Consider the following 26,451-nt stretch of genomic DNA (forward strand, 5'->3'; position numbering starts at 1 on the left):
GTTTTTTGGTTGTTCAATCCTAAACGCCCGCCCCTCTTTTTAGGGCGTGCTTGGGAAGTGTCAGTCAGTAGAGGCATATAGAAGAGTAGTAAACCCACACTGTCTTCGGGAATCACAAAATCGGTCCACGTCCATCTCTAAATAAATTATGCCATAATGACATCCCATTCAGTCCCAAGGAGAACACTTCAGTTCCTAGAAGACCATTCAGGGCTGGTAACTTAGAATCGGGCGCCTAGTAAATGACTTTTTAAAGAGTACCAAGGTGATGATGGACCCCTAGCACCACCAGGATTGGTATCTATCTGCATTTCCCCTTCTTGGTGTTCTCCACCACGCCTTCATTAGCGTGGGTGGTTGTGAGGCCAGTGGAGTAATCGATGTCACCATGGGAGGAGCTGGAATGAGAAACCAATCTGCAGCCACATCCTAGAAACAGCTCCTGTCAGGGTTTCTTTAATTGCCGTAAATGTTGCCTCACTATACAAAACCACTTATAATATTAATGGAATAGTAGTGAGTGACTACTACCGAACAGCAAAAGGTTCGAAAGAGAACTTTTTTTCCCCAAATAATTTTTTTTCTTACATGACAAATTTTACTTGACAAACACCAACTGAAAGGAGCGCTTCTGTATACAGAGTAGAACTGTAAAAGAGGATTGTTTTTAAATTTGTTATATACAGCTTGCTTCTGTTGTTTTTGATAATAGTCTAATTTTCCCCTAAAGACTGCATACCAAAAGTTTTGGTTTATTTTCTCATGGTTGTCACTTTCTTTGATGTAATTATCAATTGTTTCTCTGATTTGTTCTTTGAACCCGCCTCCCCCCACCCTCCGTCTTTAGGTTTAAGTTATTTAGCCTCCAGTTAAATTTTAATCCTTTTTAAAAAGAATTCTTTGTTGATTATAATTTTCATTTCATTGTAGACAGCAAAGGATGTGTCCGATATTTCTGCTTTTATGCATTTGTTTATGAAGCTTCTGTTAAAGGATCTCCTGAACTTGACTTTCCGAGTTGCCATGTTTTCCAGAGAAACTGGACCCAGAGCGTGCAGGAGAACCTGAATGTAACAAGGAGGAAACCTCACCCCCACCTCACTCCCCACCCCCACCCCAGATGACATAATTTTTTGTTTGCACCCAAGCTGGATTCCCTGTGTGTCCTAGGGAAGCAAGACAGGTACCAGCCAGTCTGCGTCAGGCTGGGAAAAATGCTTGTGCAGTTGGGGCTCTTTGCAGATAAGCGGACCCTCGTCTCTTCGTAGTCCAGCAGGTCCCAAGGGAAAAGAATTTGGTTTTCACCATTGCCTTGCACCTCCCCTTCAGGAGCAGTTACTTCACCTTTCCTCTCCTTTGTGGTGCCCCTTCCGGTTTTTCTCCTCCTCCTTTTGTTGTTCTCTCATGAATATGCAAATTTATGTAAAGACTGTGAACTCTGGGTTCCACATGCATATTCATTTCTCCTGTAATAAACCTAGTTTTTACCTAATTCTCCTGATTGTGATTGCTATTGACACTTCTGTGTCCTAATATGGGGCAGGTAGGTGGCACAGTGGATAGAGTGCCCAACCTAGGGTCAGCTTCCTGAGTTCAAATCTGGCCTCAGACACTTAGCTGTGTGACCCTGTGCAAATCACATAACACTTTTGCCTCAGTTCTTTATCTGTAAAAGGAGGAGGAAATGGCCAACCATTCCAGCATTCCATTCCACAAATATCCCAAATGGAATCATGAAAAGGCATGCCTGACTGAAACAAATGAACAAGAGGCCTAATATATACTAAGTTTTTGTAAAGGTGCTAAGCTCAGTTGAGAGTGATGTAAATTTCTTTTTAATCCCATTAAGTAACTGCTAGAGGTCTATCATACCTTATTCTCATAAAATTCTATCAGGTTCTAAACTTTTTAAAAAAAATTATCTTTTTTTAAAATTTTTTTCTTTTCATTTAGAGTCTGAAAGTGGTTTATTGAGAAATCCAACTATTGTAATTTTACTATCTTTTTCTCCCTATAATTTATTAATTTTTCCTTTAAATACTTAGATGCTATGCCGTTTGGTGCATATAAATTAAGTGCTAGTATTGTTACAATACCTTTAAACACAATGCAGTTTCCCTGTTTATTTCTTCCTTTTCCCTTCTTTATTATAGTTTCAGCATAGTTTTATATGATCCTGACTCTGATTCTTTTGTACTTGACCTAGAAACTTTGCATTTGACAATCACATTCTTGGGAGTTCTCATTTTGGGATTTCTTTCAGAAGATCTTTGGTGGGTTCTTTCTATTTTCACTTTAGTCTCTGGTTCTAAAAATTCTGTGCAGTTTTCATTGATTACTTCTTGGTATCCCAGCTTTTTTGAGGGGTGCAGGAGTGGGAATCAACTGAACAACAGGTATGGATGGCCATTACTTTCAGGAAATTCAATGATTCTTAAAGTATCTCTGCTTGACCAGTTTTGAGGTCAGCTGTTTTGATCTTATTACACTTGCATACACTCTCTACTATCTTTTCAATTATTTATTTTGTTCCAGTACTTTTCTCATAGAGTCATTGATTTCAATTTTTCATTTAAATTTCATGAAATCTGTAATTTGGGGGGTAGGAGAAGTGTCCTATAGGATCTCCTTCACACATTTTTCCTTAAAAGATACTGAAACCGTCTTTAAGGTTTAGTTTAGGGACAAAATTCCTTTTGTTAACTGTCAGAATTTTGCAAAGCTTTCATTTTGTTCCAGTCTTCATTGTGAGTGGCCAAACTGGCATAAGTGAAGCCTGGCCTATTACGCTTGGGTTGGGTTTGCCACTTTCTGTTCTAAGCCAGTTATTCTCTTGATATGTCTTTCCTCCAGAGATCTTATTTCATTTATAATTTACAAAAATTATTAACTTTTAACTCTTGCTTCATTTCTTCTAGGTACCCTTGTAGACCTTGTGGCTGAGCATTTTTTTTCTCTGAGTCTTTACTTGTAGTTGTGGAGTTTGTTTCTTCTTCTGGGTTAGACTTTTGGGTATTTCTGGGACAATAGTAGTTCTATATTATGGTTAATGTTTTCTTCTGTTTAATCATCTCTCTCAATTTCTGAATTAGGACTTTGCAGCAGGGCCAGGTTCTGTCTTCTGCATTCTTTGCTAGAGTGGTTGACCATGTTTAATCCTGATGTCAATTACCTGGTCTCCTGCCACTAATTTCTACCTCTGGTGTTTCTGCATTTATGATGTTCATGGATTTCAGGTGCCCCAAGATCATATTGGCTCGGAGTTCTGAATCTTCAGGGACTTTTGGTGTGTCTTAGGTCAGAGTGCTATGGGCTTCAAAAGCCTATGGAATGTTCTATTGGAACATTGCCATCCCATTCTGAATGCTGCCATGGAATGTTCTATCTGAGCATTGCCATCCCATTGCCAGCTTCTGACCCACATTCATGTTCCAAGGTTTCTGACTTTCCTATAGCTTCCTCATCCAAGCCTTCCAGTCTTCCTCTCTCCAGGTAGAGATTGCTGATGGCTTCAGGTGTTCCTAGAACATCTCAGACTTCCATTGGGAATTTTCAGCATACATTTCCAGGCTTTGTTTTTTGTTATATTTTTCTTCTGGAGAATGACAACAAAGAGACCATATCTAGTTTTCTTAACTTTTGCCCCTGAAGTCTTACCCATATTTATCCTATTTGGCTTCAAGGATTAAGATCCAGATCTGGATGTGCTAGTATGAGTTATATTTGGCCCCAAACAGACCAACATATATAATCCTGGCCTCCCCTGGGGTAGAGTTACATTATTCCCCATGAGCATGACCTCAGGAACTCATGTTAGTTTACAGGTCAAACTAGGTTTGAATCTATGTAGAACAGGGCCAGAGGTTTGATATGCACCCCAAAACTACTGAAAAGGACCCAGTTTTTGGCTTGATGTCACAGATGTTGTTGTTAAGTTACTTTCAGTCCTTTATGATTATTTGTGATCCCATCTGGGGATTTTTGTGACCCCATGGAGGGTTTTCTTGGCAAAGATCCTGGAGTGGTTTGCCATTTCCTTTTCCAACTCATTTTCTAGATGAGGAAACTGAGGCAAACAGGGTGAAGTGACTTGACCAGAGTCACACAGCCTGAAGTGTCTGAGGTCAAATTCGAGCTCAAAAGGATTAGTCTTCCTGACTCCAGGCCCAGTGCTCTATCCACTGTGCCACCCAGTTGCCCTTATGTTATAGGCAATCTATATAATACACCATAATGCACCCATGCTGTTAAACACTTGCCTTCCTAAGGTTGCCCAGGGATGGACAGAACCTTCAAAGAAGAGAACCTTTAGTTGAGTTTTTGTTTGTCATTCAAAGCCAAACATGAATATTGCTTTCCCATTATTATTTGTCTCTTTGTTCTATAGACTAGCAATGTTAAATAGAGCCTACCATAACCACTGTATAAGTTTATTCTCAAGTATATTATGTTATTAATTCCTAGTTCGTGCTTGAGCCATTATGGTTTTCTTCTTTTCCCCAATTCTCTTCATTGCTACAGTCGTATTTTTATACACTGGCTAAAGAAAGACAAGGAAAAAAATCAAAGAGAGTTTCTATGTTTGGGAGTTAAGAAATTTTTAAAAGTTATTTTCTGTCTTTGAAATCAGTGGCTATGCCCATAGATCCCAAATTGTGCTACACTGCATTCCAAGTCTCAGGGGTACCGTGGGATATTTTACACTTTTAAGGGACACTTGGACATATCAGATACTGCTCTACTAGCTTGAGGTAGTTCACAGTTTCAACATTAGGTCATGTTACATTCTTTTTGATAACATTCTCAAAAGTTTGAGATAGATTTTTGTTTATTTGTGCTTTCAAGTGTGCCAGTAACTTTTTGAATTTTCTTATTTTTGTGAAGCGGGGTTTTGGGCGGTTGCTGTGATTGAAAAAAAAAGGCAAACAGGAAATGAGGGTGGTGATGTCCAATCTGATGCCAAGAAGTTGTGCAGTGCCTTATAAATACATACATCCCATCAATAAGTAATTGTAGCTATCAAAAATGAAAAAAATATTATTTTTTCTTTCAATTTATGAGTATTTTTTCAAACAGCTACTAAGATGTTAGTATGAATACTTACTAAGTTGTTTAGATCTAACTACTTAAAACTAATAAAACTATTAGGTATTTCTTTTGGTCTATGAGTACTGTGAAATAATTACTGAGACACTAAAGATAACATGAACTAAGAAAGTTTGGAGCTTTCCAGACTACATTTTACAGTGAAATCCTTCAGGATTATACTCTGCAAAAGGGTAGAAAATGTTTCATATAACCATCTTTCCATTTTGCCTTGTTAGTTTAATACTGTTTCATATAATTTAAAATGAAAGACAAAATAGATACACGATCTGTGATTCTAAAAGAAAGATAAATAGGGAAAGCTATCAGGAATTAGTTAAGCTGGATAGATAGATACATATATACATATATTTATATATTTTTTTTGTTTAATTTTTGAGATAGATATATACATATATACATACATAAATTAAACATATACAGAGGGGAGAGAGAGAGAGAGAGAGAGAGAGAGAGAGAGAGAGAGAGAGAGAGAGTTTTATTTTGCTTAATTTTTTTGAGACTGAATTTCTTAATTATGCAAGATATCCTAGGATGGAAGTTCAGCAACCATGCATGGACCTGATCCCAATTTTGTTTGGCTTACAAGCTTTAACCTGCCCTTTTTTTCCCTCTCTGTGTTGGTTTTCAGATTTGTGCTTAGGCAACCTCCACTCACTTCACTCCCAGTGGCTAACAATATTGGTACCAAACATAATGCAGTCACTAATCAGCTTTAGCCTCACTACAACTCAGAACTCCCAAATTCATATGATCTTCCACCTTCAACCTCCCCTGCAGTCAGGGTTACAGATGTGCACCACCATGCCCTGCCAGCTGATATGATTTTGAGAAAGTCAAACATTAACCTTTATGACTATATCAATCACACCCTTTATAAATCATTCTGTGACATATTTAATAGAATAAATTGCCTACATCAACATTTATTGAGTTACCTTTGTACAAAGAGGCAGTGTAGGGATTTAAAAAAGAAGTGGGAAAAAACCCACAAACTTGTCCCTCAAGGACAACTATCTCAAAATTATGATAAATCCTAGTGTAACCCCATTGTCTGAAGGAAGAAGTAATACCACTACCTTTTTTGTACTTGCTGACCAGGTTTGTCCTAGAATAAATCTAGCTAGGAAAAGAACCAATTTATAATTTGGGTCCTGGGGATCCTCATATTAGGTCAATACCCTCTAGGACCTAGGGTAGGTCCTTAGAATAGAAAAAATTCACAAATCCTCATCTGCATACCTTCTTCCAGGATTTCACCACTTTTATCTCTGATTCAATGAGTTCATTATTTCATCTATTTCTTCCCTTATATCACAGTTGGTATAGGCAAGCTTTAAGTGCTTACCATAACTCAGGGAAGAAGTAGGGGAGCAAAAAAAAAAGGTTGACAAGCCCAGAATAAAATTAAGTACCAGGACGAAAACTAAGTGCTTAGAACTGAACACTTACTTCGCCTTGTTGTGATATTTGGAGGAGAATGGTACTACATCATAGAATCATAGTCCTCAGAGATGCTGTAATCCAGGGGTTCTTAACCTAATCGTGGGGGTCTGTGAACTTAAAAAAATTATAACTGTATTTCAATATAGCTGGTTTCCTTTGTGATTCTTTGTATTTTGTTTTATGAGAAGGAATCCATAGGCTTCACCAGATTGCCAAAGGGGTCCATGACATGGAAAAGATTAAGAACATCAAATCTAGTTCAGTTGCCTTATTTTAGAACTGGGAAAACGACTATAATACGTGAGAATACATAGCTTGAATAACTGATGCATTTATTTACTTAAATATATTTAAATATGATACATCAGGCAGTGGTTCAACAAACTCAATAATCAAAAGCCAGACAGTAGATCAAAAAGTCAGTGCTGAACATATTACAAATTAAATTCTGTACAAGAGAGAATCAGAGTATTTCACAAGGGTTGCAGTTAGCAAAGGTTTAGTCCATTCTCCTTAACAGTGGGGTAGTAACCGTTACTCCATCTCAAATTATCCAATTTGTTCCTTGTGAAAAAAAAAGCTCCAAGTAGGCTCCTTCTCCAGTTCTTTACCCCCACAAGCATCCTCCGACAGTGGACAACTGTTAGTGTCCCAGTGAGTGCATTCCTGGCAGCTTATTTAATGAAATAAATAAATGTGGGCTAGTTTCACTTTTGCTAAGTGAAGTAGATGTTGACTCATTTTTATAACACTTGGAAAGTGACAGCAACTTGGCAAAGCAGCACGCTGTTTACAAAAATCCAAAAAGGTAGGGGCTGGGAGAAGGATAGAAATTGCATCAAGGATTTTCTCTGCCATGGAGCCCATGGGAACCTTTTTTGTCCCTCAGAAATCGGCAGTGCCTTGCACATTTTCCATTTATACATGTCCTGGTGTGAAAAGGGCATCTGTCCTCACAGCTGTTAATGAAAAAGAAAATAAGAGCCATGATAACTCAGGATCAAAGTCTACATTCAAAGGAATCAAATCCCAACTAGTTGGAGCGTACTGCTGCATAATTTAAAAAATATCTTCGACAGGCTTTTTCTAACTTCCATTTTTCATTATGTACTTGCCAAGTACTTGTCTAAATTATTAATATCTAAACCCTGAATAGTCAAACCTATATACTTCAGAAGCAATATATCCTAAATAACAATCTGGCCTATTTATTTTTATCATTTGTTGCTTCATAATAGGAATCAAGTGGTTCTTCTTCCCTTAAAAAAGTTTGGAAGAACCAAGGCACCTGGATACCTGGAAACAAGCCAATGGTTTTTCAAGTTTTTAATCATCAATTTTCTATTTATACAAACCTAGTCTATGCTGCAGATTCAGAATTAAAAAAAATGTACTGGGTAAAGCTTTCTTGGTTTCTCAACTCAACACAATAATATGGGAGTCTGAGAATTTGTTCCTGCCAAGGGCTTACTGTATGCAATGAATGATGCTCTAGTAACCTCTACAAATCTCTATGTAATGACAGGACCTGAGAAAAAATTTAACTCAATCAGTATGATTCAATCAAAAGAGTTCTTACTTCAAAAACTAATGATAGCACACTATATAATGCACCTTCTCTGCAACTAGTAGTCTTAGAAAATTGCCTAATACCCTGTGAGGTTGAGTATTTTGCCCAGGGTTGTCAAGATAGGCAGCCAATATATACAGAATTTGAGTTCGTGTCTTCCTGGTTCCAAGGCTAGTCTTCTATCAACTATGCATTGGCTCCTTCTCAGTTACTGAGAAAAAATTGACTTAAGAAGTACTACTCAATCAAAAGGACAGTTTATTTGAAGCATGGCAGTCATGCGAAGCGCTCACCTGCAGGTGTTTTGATGGAATATTTTTTGCTTCTGACAGCAACTCTCCAGACTTTCTCGGCATTCAAAGCAACTGCAGTTCTCTGGGTTCTGAATGAGATCATTAGGACAAGGCATCTTACAGACACATTCACAGTGGTCCTCGTCGAACTTCCTATGGGGCCCACAGATAGCCAGTTCCTGAAGATGGGAGTGCTCTAAACGGGAAGAGAAAGATGTGGATAGAAGTATTTGTAGTGTGAGTTCCTTGGGTTTTTGTTTTTTTCCCCCATGAGCTCTTGAAAAACAAACACTACCACCTTAGGTTAACTAACGGAAAGGGTTCCAGTCTTGAAATCAAAAAACCTCAATTCAAGTTCTGGCACAGGTCCTTATTACTCATGGTACTTACTCTCCACTCCAATCCATCCTTCACTCAGTTGCCAAAGTGATTTTCCAAAATCAAAGATCTGATGGTGTCATCCCACTACTCGATAAGCATGAAAACTCCTCTCTTTGTCATTCAAAGCTCTTCATAATCTGGCCCCTTCCTACCTTTGCAGTTTTCTTATCTTTTACTCCCACATGTACTCTGTGAGTCAGCTACACTCGCCTATTTACCATCTCCCACTACTTTGCTTTTGCACTGGTGGTCTCCCCATTCCTGCAATGCTCTCCCTCTTTCTTCAAGACTCAGCTGAAGGCTTACTTTCTCCAGGAGACCTCTTCTAGTCTCTTTTCCCCCCAACCTGTCCAGCTGTTAGGGTCTTTCTAAGATTATCTTCCATCTCTTCTGCATATATCTTACATATACCTAGTTATTTATGTTTTCTCTCCCATCAGAATGTGAACTCCTTGAGTTCAAAGACCTTTTTTTAACCTTTCTTTGTAGTTGTGGGCACATAAGTACTTAATAAAATGCTTGTCGCCTGATTATTAGCCATATGAATAACAAATAGATGAAAAAATTGGAAAAAGACCCTTAAAAATCTTTTCCTATTCAAAGTAGGTGAGCCACCACATTTACATTTGGACTCCACCCTCATAGTTTTGGATGTAGGCCTGGGGGAAATAGCCCTGAATAAAAGAAATCCACCAAAGATTTAAAGATCAGCTGAACTATATGCCTCCCCTGTCCCCTCCCTACTTTCCCACCAGAAAGCAGAAACTGTTTCATTTTTTATTTTGTTATCTCTAGCACTTCGAACAGTACCTGGCATATGGGGTTGATTGGACCAACTATAGAGAAAGGAGGTCCCTGTTAAAGGTGACTCAGTTGTGAGGGCATTGAGGAATCTTTTCTCCAGATAGAGGAAAGAAGAGAAGATACCAAAGGCATAGGGGAAACCTCAGACATTATTTTCCTGTTTTCCCATCTCTATAATATTAAGAGAAGTCTGCACACATATCAATGGCATTCTTTATGGACATAAGAGGTGAGAACAAGGAGGCTTTTGTGGAGCACATTCTATAAATGTCCACATCTTTACAGTCACACAATTGACTGGAATATATAGAAAATAAGAGTAGTGTTTGGTTTTGGGTTTTGGCTTTTTTTTGGTAGTAAATTCTTCGGTCAATTTTAGGATCACATGTAAAACAATGAGTATGAGAATAGATTTATCCAAGAAGCATTTATAAAGCATTGATTTTGTGCAAGGTACTGTAGTAGGTACTAGGGATACAATGGCAAACAAAAAACAGTTTTTACCCCAAGGAGCTTACATGTCCTTATGTGTACAACATGTAGACAAACATATACAGTAGGTAAATCTATACTAGTGTTTGCTTATAGATAGATATTTTTTGTTGTTTAGTCGTTTTTCAGATGTGTCTGACTTCTTTGTGACCCTATTTGGGGCTTTCTTGGCAAAGACGCTGGAGTGGTTTGGCATTTCCTTCTCCAGCTCATTTTAGAGATGAGGAAACTGAAGCAAACTGGGTTAAGCGACCTGCCCAGGGTCAAACAGTTAAGTGTACAAGGCCAGATATGAACTCAGAGAGATGAGTTTTCCTGACTCCAGGCCCAGCACTCCAACCTCTGCTCCACCTAGCTGCCCCTATAGGTAAATATATCCAAGATAATTTCAGAGAAAGGTGGGCACTAACAGATAAGGGAATTGGGGAAGGCTCTCTGTGGAAATGGCAGACAAGGCTAATCTTGATATTCTAAGAGGCAAAGGGAGTATAATCCAGACATGACACAGACTGTAAAGTAGAGGGAAGAGTACCAAGAGGACCTATTCATTTCAAGTTTTTTCAATTCAACTCAATTTTCAATTTCATGGGTGCTTTATAGATGCTCATAACTGCATACAATTCAAAAATATTTTATATTGGGTCTCCTTTTCTCACCTAAGATATTATAAACATCAACATTTAGAATGTTGGTGGATACTTGTTCCATCAATTTGATATTAATTCAACAATAAATATTTATGAAGCACCAGCTGTGTACAGAGCCCAATGCCAAGTCTGCAAGCATCAGAAAATCTACACCGCCACATTTTCTAGGAGCTCATACTTTTTTGGGGACAAGTGACCAACACAAATAGTAATACTTTTATTATCACTGTTATCAAGGCACAAATAACTTGACAGATAGTTTGCTGATTATTTTGGGTTTCCAAGGCAGACATCTTTAAGTTGAATTTTTGCTGTTCTTATGGAGGTTATTGATAAAATACAGGGCTCAAATTGTAGGATCATTTATTTTTCCTTTCTTCTACGGCATACCAAGTTTCTTTGGGAATTCAAACCCCAAGCACATGAATTTGGTATTAATTAATCAACAAATATTTATGAAGTACCAACTGTATAGAGCACTATGCCAAACCTGAAAGACATGAATTTTATAGCCAAATGTTTTAGGCCCAAAACTCCTACAATCATGATTTGTGAGTTATGAGGATGGCTCACATCATGTTATTCTCAACTCCCAGTATCAATGTTTTACATTTAATTAAACTTTCTACAAAATTACTGCTGTTTCCTGTTGTTTTCTGTTTTTATAAGTTATTGGCAAGTTTTAGAATGATGGAGTTGAGAGAAGCCAGGAAGCCAAGGATGCTCTATATGCCTCTTGAGATGGGCATAGCTATCACAGTGAACTGTGGTCTATACAGTATTTAATTTTGAAATGCTTTTCATGGAAGAAGACTTTCCAGTATCAGAGACTTTTTATAAGGCCTTCTAAACTATCTGTAAGTTGAAGAAACAAAGAGAAAGAAGTTTGTCCAGTTGCTGGCATCATCATTACCTTCCATCCCATTGAGAGGACTCTCTTCCTGTGTGACACACTTACATTTATTGCCATCCCATGTCAATTCACCTGGACATACTTTCTTGGTGTTCGGACAACTGTGAGAAAAAAAAAACAATTAATTTGTTTTAGATGTTTACAGCAATAATCCTTCAAGCAGACAGAAAACATTTTACAAGTTTAAATAATTTGCCTTTAGCCAATATAGAAAAAAAAAGAATCTCTGTTGCACTGTAAGAACTATAGAAAATAAACTACTTGAGCATAGGAGCTTATGGATATGTGTGTGTGTGTGTGTGTGTGTGTGTGTGTGTGTGTGTGTGTGTGTTCATATCTCCTTTTGTATTCCAACAACTAGTATAATTTCTGGAATTTCATGGGTGCTTTATAGATGCTTATAACTGCATACAATTCAAAAATATTTTATATTGGGTCTCCTTTTCTCACCTAAGATGGAAGTACAGAGGCCACTGCTCAATCCTACTGCTGATCAGTAAAGAAACTTTGGCCTTCATTTTCAGCCAGGGCTGGTTTGCCCCTACTTGGGCAGACTGGTGACTCCCTACTCCCAGAGCCTTACCGTAGTGCCAGAGTTGAAGAAGTGATTATTATTAATTATTAATAATTAATTATTATTAATCCTTGAAGAAGGATTAGCTCTACTGTAGCTCAGCACTCCTGAGCTTAAGCTCTATACCAGCCTCAGCCCGAAGGGATTATAGGTATGCACCACCATGTTCTATAAAGAACAATTCTGTATTTAAAAGTGATTCACATAGAAATGGAGAATAACCTACAAGAATTTTTTTTAATTATAAGGACAAAAATTGCTACAAGGAATTCCTATCAGGTAGATCTCTGATATCGCAAAAACAGTGCTTAAAAAAATTGTTTTCTCCATAATGAATATGAAGAGAAGTAAACAAAAGCAATGTACTCCTTTGTATTTACCCTTTCTTAAACAAATGATGACACAAATACAATTAGATACTTTTAAGGAAAATATTGAACTTTTTAATATTTTTAAAAAAAAATTTAAAAATCCAAAATATGCTAAAATAAGTAGAATGGAGATTTTGCTTTTGATTCCAGACTAAAAATGCTCTACTTGGAACCATCGGTGTCTTCCACTTCAGTTGGTCTTCCATTTGATTATCTGCAATCTGTGATCATGGGCACATTTTGACTTGGGTTGTGCATAAAAATGCTGGGTCACATAATCAGGATTTTATATGTCATCAGATTCATTTTAAACAGTAGAACATATCTGGCAAATTTTATGTATTTTATTTATGTATTTTATTCCACTGCTTTGGAAAAGGTGGTAAGAAAGAGAAATGTTTGTCAAGTACATAGATAGAGGCACAAGGAATAAGACGTCACAAATAGATGTCACAAAAGGCTGTGTGTGGGCCATGAACTACACTGTTACAGATTAATTTTCTTAAATCTTTTGGTTTGCATTCAGAATCTACCATCATTATAGTTCTCAATAGAGTTCATATACAAGAAGTAAAAAAGGAAATGGTGTTGATGACAATAAAAACACTATTAATGCTAAATTTGTTTCTCTGCATACCAAATGAAAGAAGTGATTTCAACATTTTTACATCCATATTTAAGTATTTGGTAAAAATATTAAGTAAACCTCCTTTCCCTTGCAGCCCATTCTATTCCTTTCCATTCTGTCTAGCAAAAATTCTAAGACCCTGTGCTGGGTTGCTGGGGATACAAATACAAAAAAAAAGAAAATCCTTTCCCTAAAGTTGTTTGTATTTAGAAAAAACATTTAATATTTTAATTAAAGCAATGTGAATAATTAATTTATATACTCATTCAATTAACCTTTTAATCTATATTTATTCATCTACATCAAATTTATCTATATTACAAACCAGTGATTTCTAAAATAATTGTTGATACATTCCTTTTCATATTTCTTAAGAGAGTCTAAATTCTTTAATATTAATTCTTTAAAGAATTTAACATAATATAAATTATATTCATAATATACATCATATATATTTTTATATGTTTTACAAATAATTGCTATACTGTAGTTTTCAAAGGAGTAGATAGTCTTCTTGTTGAGATGTTGATATATGAAAGGTCCTAAAGGAGCCCAGAGCACTCACAAACACTCTAGGAAAATTCTAAAAATGCACCAGGCAGAGCAGTGATAAGATGCAAAGGGCAGAAGTGGTGTTGTTCAGATTGTCTTTATTCTAGATATTCAGGTCAGTATTAGCAAAACTATAAATATAATAGACTATATTAATAATAAAAACAATAAAAATCACATAATTATATCAATGGAAGCAGAAAGAGGTTTTTTAAAGCACAATACAATACCTATTTATATTTAAAATTCTGCAAAGTATAGGAATAAATGTACATTTTCTTACTATTTTTAAAGTATCTATATGAAGCCAAGAGTAAGCATTATCTGTAATAAAGAAATACCAGAATTCTTTCCAGTAAATTCAGGAATAAAGCAAAGATGTCCATTGTCAAAACTACCATTATTTACTACGCTTCTAGACATACTAGGTATAGCTATAAGGCAAGAAGAAGCAGTTGAGGGAATAAACGGAAGCTAAGAAGAAATAAAATTATCATTTTTTTTACAAGTGACATTAAATTTTATTTAGAAAACCCTAGAAATTCTACTAAAATTAATAGAAACAATTAATAACTTCAGTAAGGTAGTAGTTTATAAAATAAATCCACAAATATTTAGCTTTTCTCTATATTACCAACAAAAATCTAACAGAAAAAGACAGAAAAAGAAATTCCATTAAAAATTACAATAGAATATTTGAAATATCCAGGGGTCCGCTTTCTAACACACAGGAATTATAGCTGTAACTACAAAATACTCTTTACAGAAATGAAGGAAGAGTTAAATAATTTGAGAGAAGTTAATTACTCATTTTGCATTTGCTAATATGCTAATCATGACAGTATCCTCTTTATTTAGGGAGTTAGTACCATATAAATTCAACCATAAAAGTGTTACTTTATAAAACTAGACAAAATGATAAAATTTATTTTGTAGAACAAAAGGGAAATGATGAAAATAATGGGAAGAAAAAAATGGGCCTATGAGTAGCAGATTTCAAAATATATGCTACAAAATATTAATCATCAAAACAGTTTGGAAGTGGTGAAAAATCAGAAAGGTTGATCAATAGGACAAATTAATCACAAAAGATCCAAAGCCAATTGTTCCTCAGTTTCCTCATCTACAAAGTCAGCAGATTGGATTCAATGTCCTCTAAGATCCCTTCCAGCTCTACATCTATGATTACATAATCCTGTGACTATCGTAGCATGGTGCTCAATAAACCAAAGGATGAAAAGTAGTGGGCTAAGGACTCACTATTCAACAAAAACTGATGGGAGCATTAGAAAAGAGTCAGGTAGAAATAAAGCTCGGACCAACATATCTCAGCATATTCCATAATAAGATCCAAATGGTTGCTTGGCCTAGGTATAAAGGGCCATATCATAACTAAATTAGAGGAGAATGGAAGAAAATACCAATGACAACTACAGATAGAAACATTTTTGACCATATGAAGAACAGAGATGATTACAGGAGATAAAATTGACAGTTTTGATTATAAAAAATTGTAAGTTTTGCAAAAACAAAATCAATGCAGTTATAAATTAGAAGGGAAAGAACTTAACCAATGAAAAATTCTTTACTTAAATATCTTTGATAATGATCTGATAACCAAGATTATATGACACTGATACTAGTATACAAAAACTAATCCTCAGCACCTAACTGGTCAAAATATATGAACAGGTGGTTTTCAGAAGAAGAAATTCAGGCTATAGTTATCATAAAAGAATGTTCCAAACCACTCAAATGTAAGGAAACTGATGTTTTACCTCACACTCACCGGATTGTTTTTTAATTTAATATTTTATTTTTCTCAATTTTAACATTGTTTTCAAATTTTGAGTTCCAAATTCTTTCTCTCCCTTCCTTCCTCCAGCATTGAGAAAGCAAGCAATTTAATATGTTATATATACGAAGTCATGCAAAACACATTTCCATGTAAGTCATGCTGTGAAAGAAAACAGACATAAAAAACCCAAAGAAAATAAAGAAAGCAAAAAGAAAGTATCTTTGATCTGCATTCAGAGCCCACCAGTTCTTTCTCTGGAGATGGACAGAACCTTGTCTTGGATCATTGTATTGCTGAGAATAGCTAAGCTATTCACAGTAGATCATCATACAATACTGCTGTTACTATACAACATTCATCAGATTGTTGAAGATGACATGGAAAAAGCCTATTGTTGGTTAGAGTGTGGGAAAACAAGCACGCAAACACATTGTTGATAGAGCTATGAATTGTTCTAGCCATTCTGAAAAGCAAAATGTCACTAAACCCGTCTATTAATATAGCCCAAAGAAATCAAAGACAAAGGGAAAGGATGCATATGTACCAAAATATTTATAGTAGCACTTTTTGTTTTAGCAAAGACCTAGAAACAAAGTGGGGACCCATCGTTTGGAAGTGGTTGAACAAATTATGATATAATAATGTACCAGGCTATTATTATTGCATTGTAAGAAATAACAAAAGGGATAGATTTAGAGAATCCTCTGAAGACTAGTATGAATTGATGCAGATCGAAGTAAGCAGAAGAAAAAAGGAGAGCTGTTTATGAAATGATCACAACCATATAAAGGAAAAGAAAAACTTAATACTTAAAGACTTAAGAACTCTGATCAATGCAACGACCAATGATAACTCCAAAAGACTGAGGAAGAAGCATGCCTCCTGCCTTTTGGTGGACAGTTTTAGATGAAGCTGTAGAGGAAGAACGAGACATACATTTTCAGATATAATCAGTATAATGTGATTTGTTTTGCTTTACTATACTCACTTGCTGCAAGAGAGGGCTTTTATATGAGGAAGGGAAAGGAGAGGAGAGGAAGTAATAGTAACACACACACACAAAGAAGGAAAGGATCTATGAATATTTTTAAAATACCCAGAAGAGAACAGAAGGAAGCTTAGAAGGGGTCATAGGCAAGCAGAACAATATTGCTACTACCATGTTAAAAACATATATGTGTACATATATATATATATGTATATATATACGTATTAGGCTAGCTCTAAATATATTCACAATTTCATATCCAATTTCCTTCTCTGCTTATGAATCATGCATATTTTATGACTTAGTTCATAATTTTATGACAGTTTATAATTAGTTCATAATACTATTTTTTTTTCAAGAAAGTCAGACAGTAATACATCATATCTCCCCCAGAAATTGTTAATCGGTGTCTAAAGTTCTAAAGTTGTGTTCTAAAGACTCAATAAAGGTATTGTGTCTAACAACCTGTATAGTCTTTGGTATACACAGACATAAACACACACACACACACACACACACACGCACACGCACACGGCTCTCTCTCTCTCTCTCTCTCTGTATGTGTATATATATATATATATGTATATATTATATATATAATATGTATTTATTTCTTTCATGTTGTTGTTCAGTCATTTTTTTTTCAGTCATGTCCTCCTCTTTGTGATGCTCTTTGGGATTTTCTTGGCAAAGATACTGAAGTGGTTTGCCATTTCCTTCTCCAGCTCATTTTACAGATGACAATGATGGTAAATTACCGCCATATAGCCAGACTCCTAGAAAGACTATGCATTCCTTGCTTCTTTTTCCTCACCTACCACTCTTTTCTCAATCTCTTGCAATAGCATCTGCCCTCACTACTTGAATGAAACTGCTCTCCAAGACTACAAATTGTCTTTTTAAGTTGCTAAAGCCAATGGCTTTTTTTCTGTCATCTATTTACTTGACCTCTTAGTAGTTTTGTCCTTTGACTACCTCCTCCTCCTAGACACTTTCTTCTCCCTCAGCTTTTATGAAGTAGCTCTCTTCATTCTCATTTTATGCATCTGTTCCATGCACCATGCAAGTAGACCCTGAATATAAGACTTCACATATATCCCCACTGAGTTTCATCTTAATTGATTCATCCCAATGATCTTTCCTGTCAAGATCTTTTAAAAACCTGATTCTAATGTTTCATCTCAGTATTCTTTCACTTAGATGCTCACTAAGTAATGCAGTGGATAGAGTACCAGGTCTGGAGTCAGGAAGACTCGTCTTCCTTAGTTCAAATCTGGCCTCAGACACTTACTAGCTGGGTGAACCTGGGCAAGTCACTTAGCCCTTTTTGCTTCAGTTTCCTCATCTCTAAAATGAGCTGAGGAAGGAAATGGCAAACCATTCCAGTATCTTTGCCAAGAAAACCCCAAATGGGGTTGCAAAGAGCTGGACGCTATTGAAATGATTGAATAACAACACGTGTTGGCATATCCCACAAATCTGTCCTGTGCCCTCTTTTCTGTATACTGTTTGCATTGGCAAATTCATTAGCTCCCTCTCATCCATTATCCATTATACTCAGTTCCATTATCATCCCTATGCAAATGACTTCCAGTTCTAATCTCTTTCCTGAATTCAAGTCCCACCTGCCAATTAGACAGCTTCACATAGATGTCCATGGTGACATCAAGCTCCACATGTCTAAAATGCACCTCCTATCCCCCTTCCCAATCTATTTGTCCTCCAAATTTCCTTCATGTTATTAAGGTCACTCTTCCTACCTCTGCCATCTGTGTGAGCTTCGGTAAGACACTTAGCTCTTGAGGTTTCAGTTACCTCATTGGTAAAATGAGACAGCTGGCTTAATGACCTCCAAAGTCCCTTTCAGCTTTCGTTCTATGAGCATATGATTCATCCAGTCACCCAAATTCTCATTTTCATCTCTCTTTTTTCCACCCCATTTTTTCTTCTCCATATAGTCTACTGTCTAATCATTTTGACCTTCCCACCATTAATTGCATCTGTCCCATTCTTTCCACTCATAAAGCCTCTACCCTGGTTCAGGTCCTCATCACCTCTCTGCTGAAGTATTTCATTAGACTCCAAATCGGTCTGTCTGCTTCCTTTTGTTCTCCTCACCAATTCATTCTCCACAAAGCTGCCAAATTTATATTCTTAAGACCTAGATGTGATCATAGAAATACGTTGTTCACAGTTTCAAGTTGTTACTTATTACCTCTCAAATAAAATACAAAATCCTCAACCTGGTATTATGGAGCCCATTAAACTCTGATCATCATGATTCATGATTTGTGGTCTTTATGACTCTTTTTATTATATGTATACAAATGTGTGTGCCTCTTAGAATTGTATAACTGTAAATACATTCCTTCTGGGGACCATAAGTGAGCTATAGAGTCACAGAATTCAGGAATTGGAAGAACCTTCTATGGCTGTCAAGTCTAACTAATACACAAGAGGAGTCCCCACTATAATGTGCCTGACAAGTGCTCATTCAACCTCTGCTTGAAGACTTCCGGTAGGGGGGAGGGGGAGAGAAACTCCAATCTCTACAGGCAATCTATTCCACTTTGAGACAGCTCTCATTTTTAGGAAGTTTTTCTTGACAAAAAAAAGCCTAAATTTGCCTCTTTGAGACTTCAAAACCGTTTCTGTTTTTTTGTTTTTTTTTTTTTTTTGTCTCAGAGGCCTTCAAAAACTTGAAGACAGATTCACGTTTTCCTTGGGGCTTCTCCAGATTAAACATGCCCAATTCCTTCAAGCAGTCCTCATGGGACATTGATTCAAGGCCTTTCACTACAATGGTTGCTCTTCCCTGGACATTTTTCAACTTACCACTGTCCTTCTTAAATCATGACATCCTGAAATGAACTCATATTCCATAGAAAGGAGGTCTGATGAGGGACAGTAGAATGGACTATCACTTCTCTATACCTAGGTGGTACAGTTGATAGAGTACTGGCTTGGAATCAGGAAGACTCATCTTTATGAGTTCAAATCCAGGCCCATCTTGCTAGCTATGAGACCCTGGGCAAGTCACTTAGCTCTGTTTGCCTCAATTTCCTTATCTGTAAAATTAATTGGAGAAGGAAAAAGCAAACCATTCCAGTACCTCTGCCCAGAAAATGGGGTCATGAAGGGTCAGAAATGACTGAACAACCATGTACCTTTGTTGTTGTTTTTTTTTTTTTTGGCTACCACATAGCACCCATCTCTCAGGACTGTTGTGAAGAGCAAATGAAATAGTATTTGTAAAATGCTTAGCATAGTATCTGGCATATAGTTGGTGCTTAATAAATGCTTGTTTCCCTACTTCCTGAATATTGGGCATTATAGTCTACTAAACCACCAGACCTTTTGCAGAGCAATTGCTATCTAATCATACCTCTCTCTTCTTTTACTTGGGAAGTTGATTTTTTGACACGAACTATAAGATTTTACACTTATTCCTATTGAATTTTTTCTTAAGAGTTGCAGCCCAGTGGTGTCAAACTCAAGTAGAAATGAGGCCACTAAACCAAAATAAGCATCCCAGTCAGCCACATACTGACTTAGAAAGCCACATATTAACATTATCTATTGCATTTTTCTAAGCCAATGTTAATGTTAAACATTAATGCTTAACATTTTTGCTAACAATGTTAAGCAACTAAATGTTTAGCATTTCTCAATTACATTTTAATCTGGTTTTGAATGTACTAGGGAGTATTGCAGGCAGGCATGTGACCACTGGCTACATGTTCTGACAGCTCTGATCTTTGTCAAAGTCTTTTTTGGATTTTGATTCTATCACCTAGTGTGTTGCCTATTCCTCTCAAGATTCTTAAAAGTTTTCTTTTTTTCTTTTGCTTTCACCCTTAAAAGAGAGAACCTTGCCCTCACCTCCTTTTCCAACTGGGTCTATATGGTCGAGTAGAAGTGACCCTTCACATCCCCCTTCTCAGCTGTCCTTGAATAAATCAGAAAACATTCCAATTTCATGCTTTTATTTCTCTCAGCCAATTGCTGCTTTCCAAAATGCCAGAGGAAAGAGATGAAGTAGAAGGAGCAAATGATACATTGCTCCCCACCCACAGGGATCCTGGAACCCACCCTCCAAAAGGAGGGAGCATCTCTAACATGTATTAGGGATAGAATTTTTCCCATATGAGAAGAATCTCATAGGTTAATTTCTCATTTGCCATATTACCACCCTCATTTAGATGTAGATTTGAATAATCAGCATCTTCTCACTCTTGTCTCCAGCCAACTGTAAAAAATATCCTTTGAAAAGTCACTTTTGGATATGTCTTAACGTGTGAGTTTCCTCATTTTCCCCCTTTCCCTACAGTAGACTTTGGGTTACCACATAACCACTAATTGGGAGAGACATTTGCTGCCAAGTAAAGGAACCAAAATAGGCAGGAGAATCTAATCAAGTCTCCTCCTTTTAAAATTCCTCTGACTCAGAGAGTCCTCGTTTTCTTAAATGGTCCAAATTTACCTGGTATCTAAAACCTGCCACAAAATGGCTCCCACTTACCTTCCCAGTCTTATTTCATGTTACTGTCTTTCATGCTGTCTATGTGCTACTCAAAACAACCCACTGGCTGTTCCCTGTACACAACAGTTCATCCCTCTGCTTCTTTGCACAGGTGGTCCCCCATATGTGAAATATACATCCATCTTAACTCTTCTTAGAATCATAGCTTCCTTTAAAGCATGAAACTTCCTCCCCACCCAAGTTTTTAGTGTCCTTTCCTTCTTGAAGTTACTTTGCATAATTATATTTACTTATATATATGTAGAATATAAACTCTCTGAAGGGAGGGTTTTTAAAAAATCCTCAATCCCTTTTTTCAGGTGTATTACATACAGTATTTAACATCTGTTGAACTGAATTGTTGAATTAGCTGATATTTTGAAAGATACAGATTTTACTGAAATGCTAGTCAATTCCACTCAAGAATAGTAGCAATATATACTCATATTTGTAAAATGTTACATTCCTTCATATTTGCAAAAATTAAACAAAAATGGCACAAGTATAGTGATTTTTAAAGTGTTGCATTTCTTTACATTTAACAAAATTTTAAAATTAAGTAGCAAACATGATTTAAATGGAATTGTTTTGCTTCTCTTTACTGTGAGCTAAGAACTTGGTGTTTACTTCCAGGGCTGCTGCCTTCAGCTCAAGTTGTTCTTCCATTTGAGTGTCTGTCATCTGTGTTCCTAGGCATGTTTTAATTTGAGTCAAATAAAAACACTGGTTTGTAGCAGGTTGTACATTGCTTTATAGTTTTATAACTTATAAAAAATTCTTTTATTTGGCTATTCTTTTATTATTTCATGGGATCCTTATTCTCTTCTTTTACTATCTGGAACTAGAACCCATTATTTTCTTCACTCAGTGTGGTTTAATTAGAACAGAAGTCATTGGCATTTGGCTGTGTTTAAAAGGAATGGTGTATATCGGCTGTGTCTTTTGAGGAAGGAGGCCATCTCCAGTTGTCCGGATCTGTATCTGGCCACTGGACCCACATGACTCTGGAGGAGAAAGTGAGACTGGTGAAGGATAAGCCACACACTATACAAGAATGAGTAGGACTCGAGATATTTGGTTCCTATTCTTGACTTTCTGCTAAACATGTTGTTTGTTCTTCATTTTCAAAGATGAACAATGACATCAGGAGGGTGATGTCTTGTCTTGTAAGTGAATTGGATTTAAGTGAGGCAGGGCTGTGCCAAGTTGTCAGCCTCACTCTCTCCTCCAGAGTCAAAATCACTGAAGCCAGGGAGGTAGAGTTGTATAGTATGGCACAGTGGCTTAGAATCAGTTAACTGCTGAGTTCAAATCCTAGCTCCAAGGCTTGCTAATTCTGCAGCCATGAGCAAATTATTTAACGTCTCTGAATTTTAGTTTCCCAATCTTTAAAATGGAGATATTAGTACTTATATGGTCTACCTAACTGTTATTTTGAAAGCAAAACACCTTGTAAACTTTGTAATGCCAAGTAAATGTGAGTCCTTCTTAACTTCTCTGTATCTTAGCTTCCTTGTCTGTAAAATAAAATATCTGACTAAAAAAACAATCTCTAAGGTCGAGGTCATTCTCTGACTTGTCATTTGATTTAGAAATATGAGTCCATCTGTATCATTTGAAATCAGTTTGGAGAGTACAATAAGCATAAAATCCAAATTGAGGATGGAGAAAAAGTGAAACATTTTTATTCAAGAGTAAATATCCCGTTTCTAAAATATTGGTAAGGATTAAAACCAAGCTAATCTACTGTATTAGGAACATATATGGGTAAGTAGGAAGAAGTTTGTATATTCAAAAATTCTCCTAGGAATATGGGAGCCAAACAATCACTGTTGTATCCCTGCTCAGCAAAAGAACAAAACAGAACAAAACCCTAGCCAAAAGAACTATTCTTAAACTGCATTTTGTGATCAGAATCTGAATAGTGGAGCAGAAGATGCTATCTGAAGTCTCCTTTTGATTCAGGAAACTACATGTGGATTCCTCATGCACCAAAATATTTTGAGCAGAACTTTTTGTGATAACAAATAATTGGAAAATTAAGTAGATGTCCATCAATTAAGGATTAGCTAAATAAATTGTGGTACATGAATGTAGTGGATTATTACTCTGCTGTAAGAAATGGTGAACATGTATGAAAAGTATGAAAGTTAAAAAAGTATGAAAAGACTTGCATGAACTGACGAAAACTGAAGAAAGCAGAGCCAAGAAAATAGTATGTATAAAGGCTACATTGATGTAAATGGAAACAACAACCACCACAAAACAATTAAAAAGGAATGCTGTAAACTTAGAAAGAACAAAGGAGATCTCTGAGAAGACACCTCCCTTCACTACTCAGGCACAGGTGGGGAGGGGAGAGATCCACAGATGTGGAACACTGCAGAGAATGTCAGATTTTTTAAAATGTATTCTTCAGTTTTGAGTTTTTTCCCCTTTCTACTGTCTTTTTTTTAAGTCCTTTGTGGTAAGGATTGGCTCTTGGAGGTGGTATTAGAAGACACACAGGGAGAAATCTAGGAAATTTAAGAATGGAAGATATCAATAAAATATATTTTTAAAAATAAATTACACAAGAAAAGCAATGCAAATAAAAAAAAATAAAGGCTTGCTGACCAAGCTGTATCTTTTGCCTCTCTTAACTGAAATAATCAGAAAATGGATACATGTAGTACTATTTTTTTTCTGGTCCACATATCTACTTGTTGGGCCTCCATTCAATTTTATATCACTGAAGTAAAAAGGGAGAAAGGGGGAGCATATTCAAAGTTGATAGATACACTGACTTCCTTGACACTTGACTACCTCTTGTAGTCAAACTTGCAATGATAAATGGGTGACTTAGTGAAAAGAGGTCATGGATTACCCCAACCAATGTAAGAAATGAGAGACACTAATAAGAAAAAATTCAGCCAAAAAACAACTTTCACTCCAAAGTTGTAGACTACTTGATGAACTAATAAAATTAGAGAAATAACATTAATATAATAGGTCCATCAGAGTGCTTTCCTTACAATCACCTTGTGAGGTAGATAGTACAAGTATTATTCACCCCATTGTGAGATAAAAAACAATAAGAGAAAAATAAGAAAAATACCATTATGTCTTAAATTTTGAGACATTCTGCTACAACAATAGGCATCCTTTGGGGGGACGGAGGCAAGATGGCGGCTGGAAAGCAGGGACTCACTTAAGCTCTCCCTAAATCCCTCCAATAACATGTAAAAATGGCTCTGAACAAATTCTAGAGCTACAGAACCTACAAAATAACAGAGGGAAGCAGGTCTCCAGCCCAAGACACTCTGGATGGTTGCTGGGAAGGGTCTATAGCATTGTACTCAGAGCAGAGCACAGTCCAGCATGGACCACGCCAAGAATGACAAAGCCAGGAATAGATTGGGGAGAGCAGGCCTTAGGGCCATGAATCACTGAGCTATAGCAGTTACCAGACTTCTCAACACACAAACGCCAAAGATCATGGAGCAGGTCAGTGGGAAAACTGCTGGGTGAGATGAGTGCACAGTCAGCCCCAGACCTGGGGGTGGCAGAGGTGGTGCAGAATGGCAGCTGCAGCAGCAAGAAGCTCATGTGGCTGCTTCCAGAGCCCCAGCTGTGGTTGCTTCTGGCCCCAGGCCCAGTGGGAGAAATCAAGCAGAGGATCAGAGAGGGAGCGCAGGGAGCGCATGGCTGGTGCAGAGGCAGGGTTCTCCTGCTTTGCCCTGCTTGGATCTGGGTCACGGCCCTGGTTGGTGGTTCCTAGGGGAGGAGGAGTGCTGGTGTGGCAGAGCTTGCTGTGTAGAAGTAGCTCTGAAAACAGCAACACAATGCCCCTGAAGCTTAGGACAAAGCACTTGTCATTCTGAAGGCATTCATACCCTGACAAAATCCTCAAGAATCAAGTAGTTGGCTGGGAACATGAGCAAGCAAGGCAATTCTCAGACTATTGAATCTTTTTTTGGTGACAAGGAAGATCAAAACATACAGCCAGAAGAAGTCAACAAAGTCAAAGAGTTACATCAAAAGCCTCCAAGAAAAATATGAATTGGTCTCAGACCATGGAAGAGCTCAAAAAGGATTTGGAAAGGCAAGTAAGAGAAATAAAGGAGAAATTAGGAAGAGAAATGAGAGTGATGCAAGAAAATCATGAAAAACAAGTCAGTGACTTGCTAAAGGAGACCCAAAAAATAGCGAAGAAAATAACACTAAAAAATAGACTAACCCAAATGGCAAAAGACCTCCAAAAAGCCAATGAGGAAAAGAATGCCTTGAAAGGCAGAATTAGCCAAATGGAAAAGGAGGCCCAAAAGACCACTGAAGAAAATACTGCCTTAAAAATTAGATTGGAGCAAGTGGAAGCTAGTGACTCTATGAGAAATCAAGAAATTACAAAACAGAACCAAAGGAATGAAAAAATGGAAGACAATGAGAAACATCTCATTGGAAAAACCACCGACCTGGGGAATAGATCCAGGAGAGACAATTTAAAAAATTATTGGACTACCTGAAAGCCATGATTAAGAAAAGAGCCTAGACCTTATCTTTCAAGAAATTATCAAGGAAAACTGTCCTGATATTCTAGAGCCTGAGGGTAAAATAGAAATTGAAAGAATTCACTGATCAACTCTTGAAAAAGATCCCAAAAAGAAAACTCCTGGGAATATTATAGCCAAATTCCAGAGCTCCCAGACCAAGGAGAAAATACTGCAAGCAGCCAGAAAGAAACAAGTTAAATATTGTGGAAACACAATCAGGGAAAACACAAGATCTAGCAGCTTCTACATTAAGGGATCAAAGGGCTTGGAATATGATATTCCAGAGGTCAAAGGAGCTAGGATTAAAAGAAAGAATCACCTACCCAGCAAAACTGAGTATAATACTCCACAGCAAAATATAGATTTTCAATAAAATAGAGGACTTTCAAGCTTTCTCAGTGAAAAGACCAGAGCTGAATAGAAAATTTGACTTTCAAACACAAGAATCAAGAGAAGCACGAAAAGGTAAACAAGAAAGAGAAATCATAAGAGACTTACTAAAGTTGAAATGTTTTGTTCACATTCCTACATGGAAAGATGATGTGTATAATTCATGAGACCTCAGTATCAGGCTAGATAAAGGGAATATACATACATATACATATGTATGTATGTATGTATGTACGTATGTATGTATAGACAGAGGGCACAGGGTGAGTGGAATATGAAGGGATGATCTCTAAAAATTAAAATCAAATTAAAGGATGAGACAGGAATATATTGAGAGAGGGAGAGATAGAATGAGGTAAATCATCTCACATAAAAGTGGCAAAAAAAGCAATTATGTTGGGAAGGAAGAGGGGGCAGGTGAGGGGGAATGAGTGAATCTTGCTC

General features: G+C 36.8%; 1 protein-coding gene across 1 annotated transcript in view; it reads right to left on the reverse strand.

Annotated features, from left to right (window-relative positions):
- Window positions 1-7,390: 7,390 nt before the first annotated feature.
- Window positions 7,391-26,451, reverse strand: part of VEGFD (vascular endothelial growth factor D) — a 74,209-nt gene continuing 55,148 nt past the window's right edge. Inside the window, exons 5-7 of the mRNA XM_036745561.1 lie at window positions 11,653-11,753; window positions 8,416-8,611; window positions 7,391-7,511 (exon numbers count right to left, since the gene is read on the reverse strand). Coding sequence (XP_036601456.1) covers window positions 7,391-7,511; window positions 8,416-8,611; window positions 11,653-11,753 — 418 coding nt within the window. The remainder of the gene's footprint in view (window positions 7,512-8,415; window positions 8,612-11,652; window positions 11,754-26,451) is intronic.

The sequence above is a fragment of the Trichosurus vulpecula genome, chromosome 2 (genome assembly GCF_011100635.1).
Source record: "Trichosurus vulpecula isolate mTriVul1 chromosome 2, mTriVul1.pri, whole genome shotgun sequence".
Classification (NCBI taxonomy): domain Eukaryota; kingdom Metazoa; phylum Chordata; class Mammalia; order Diprotodontia; family Phalangeridae; genus Trichosurus; species Trichosurus vulpecula.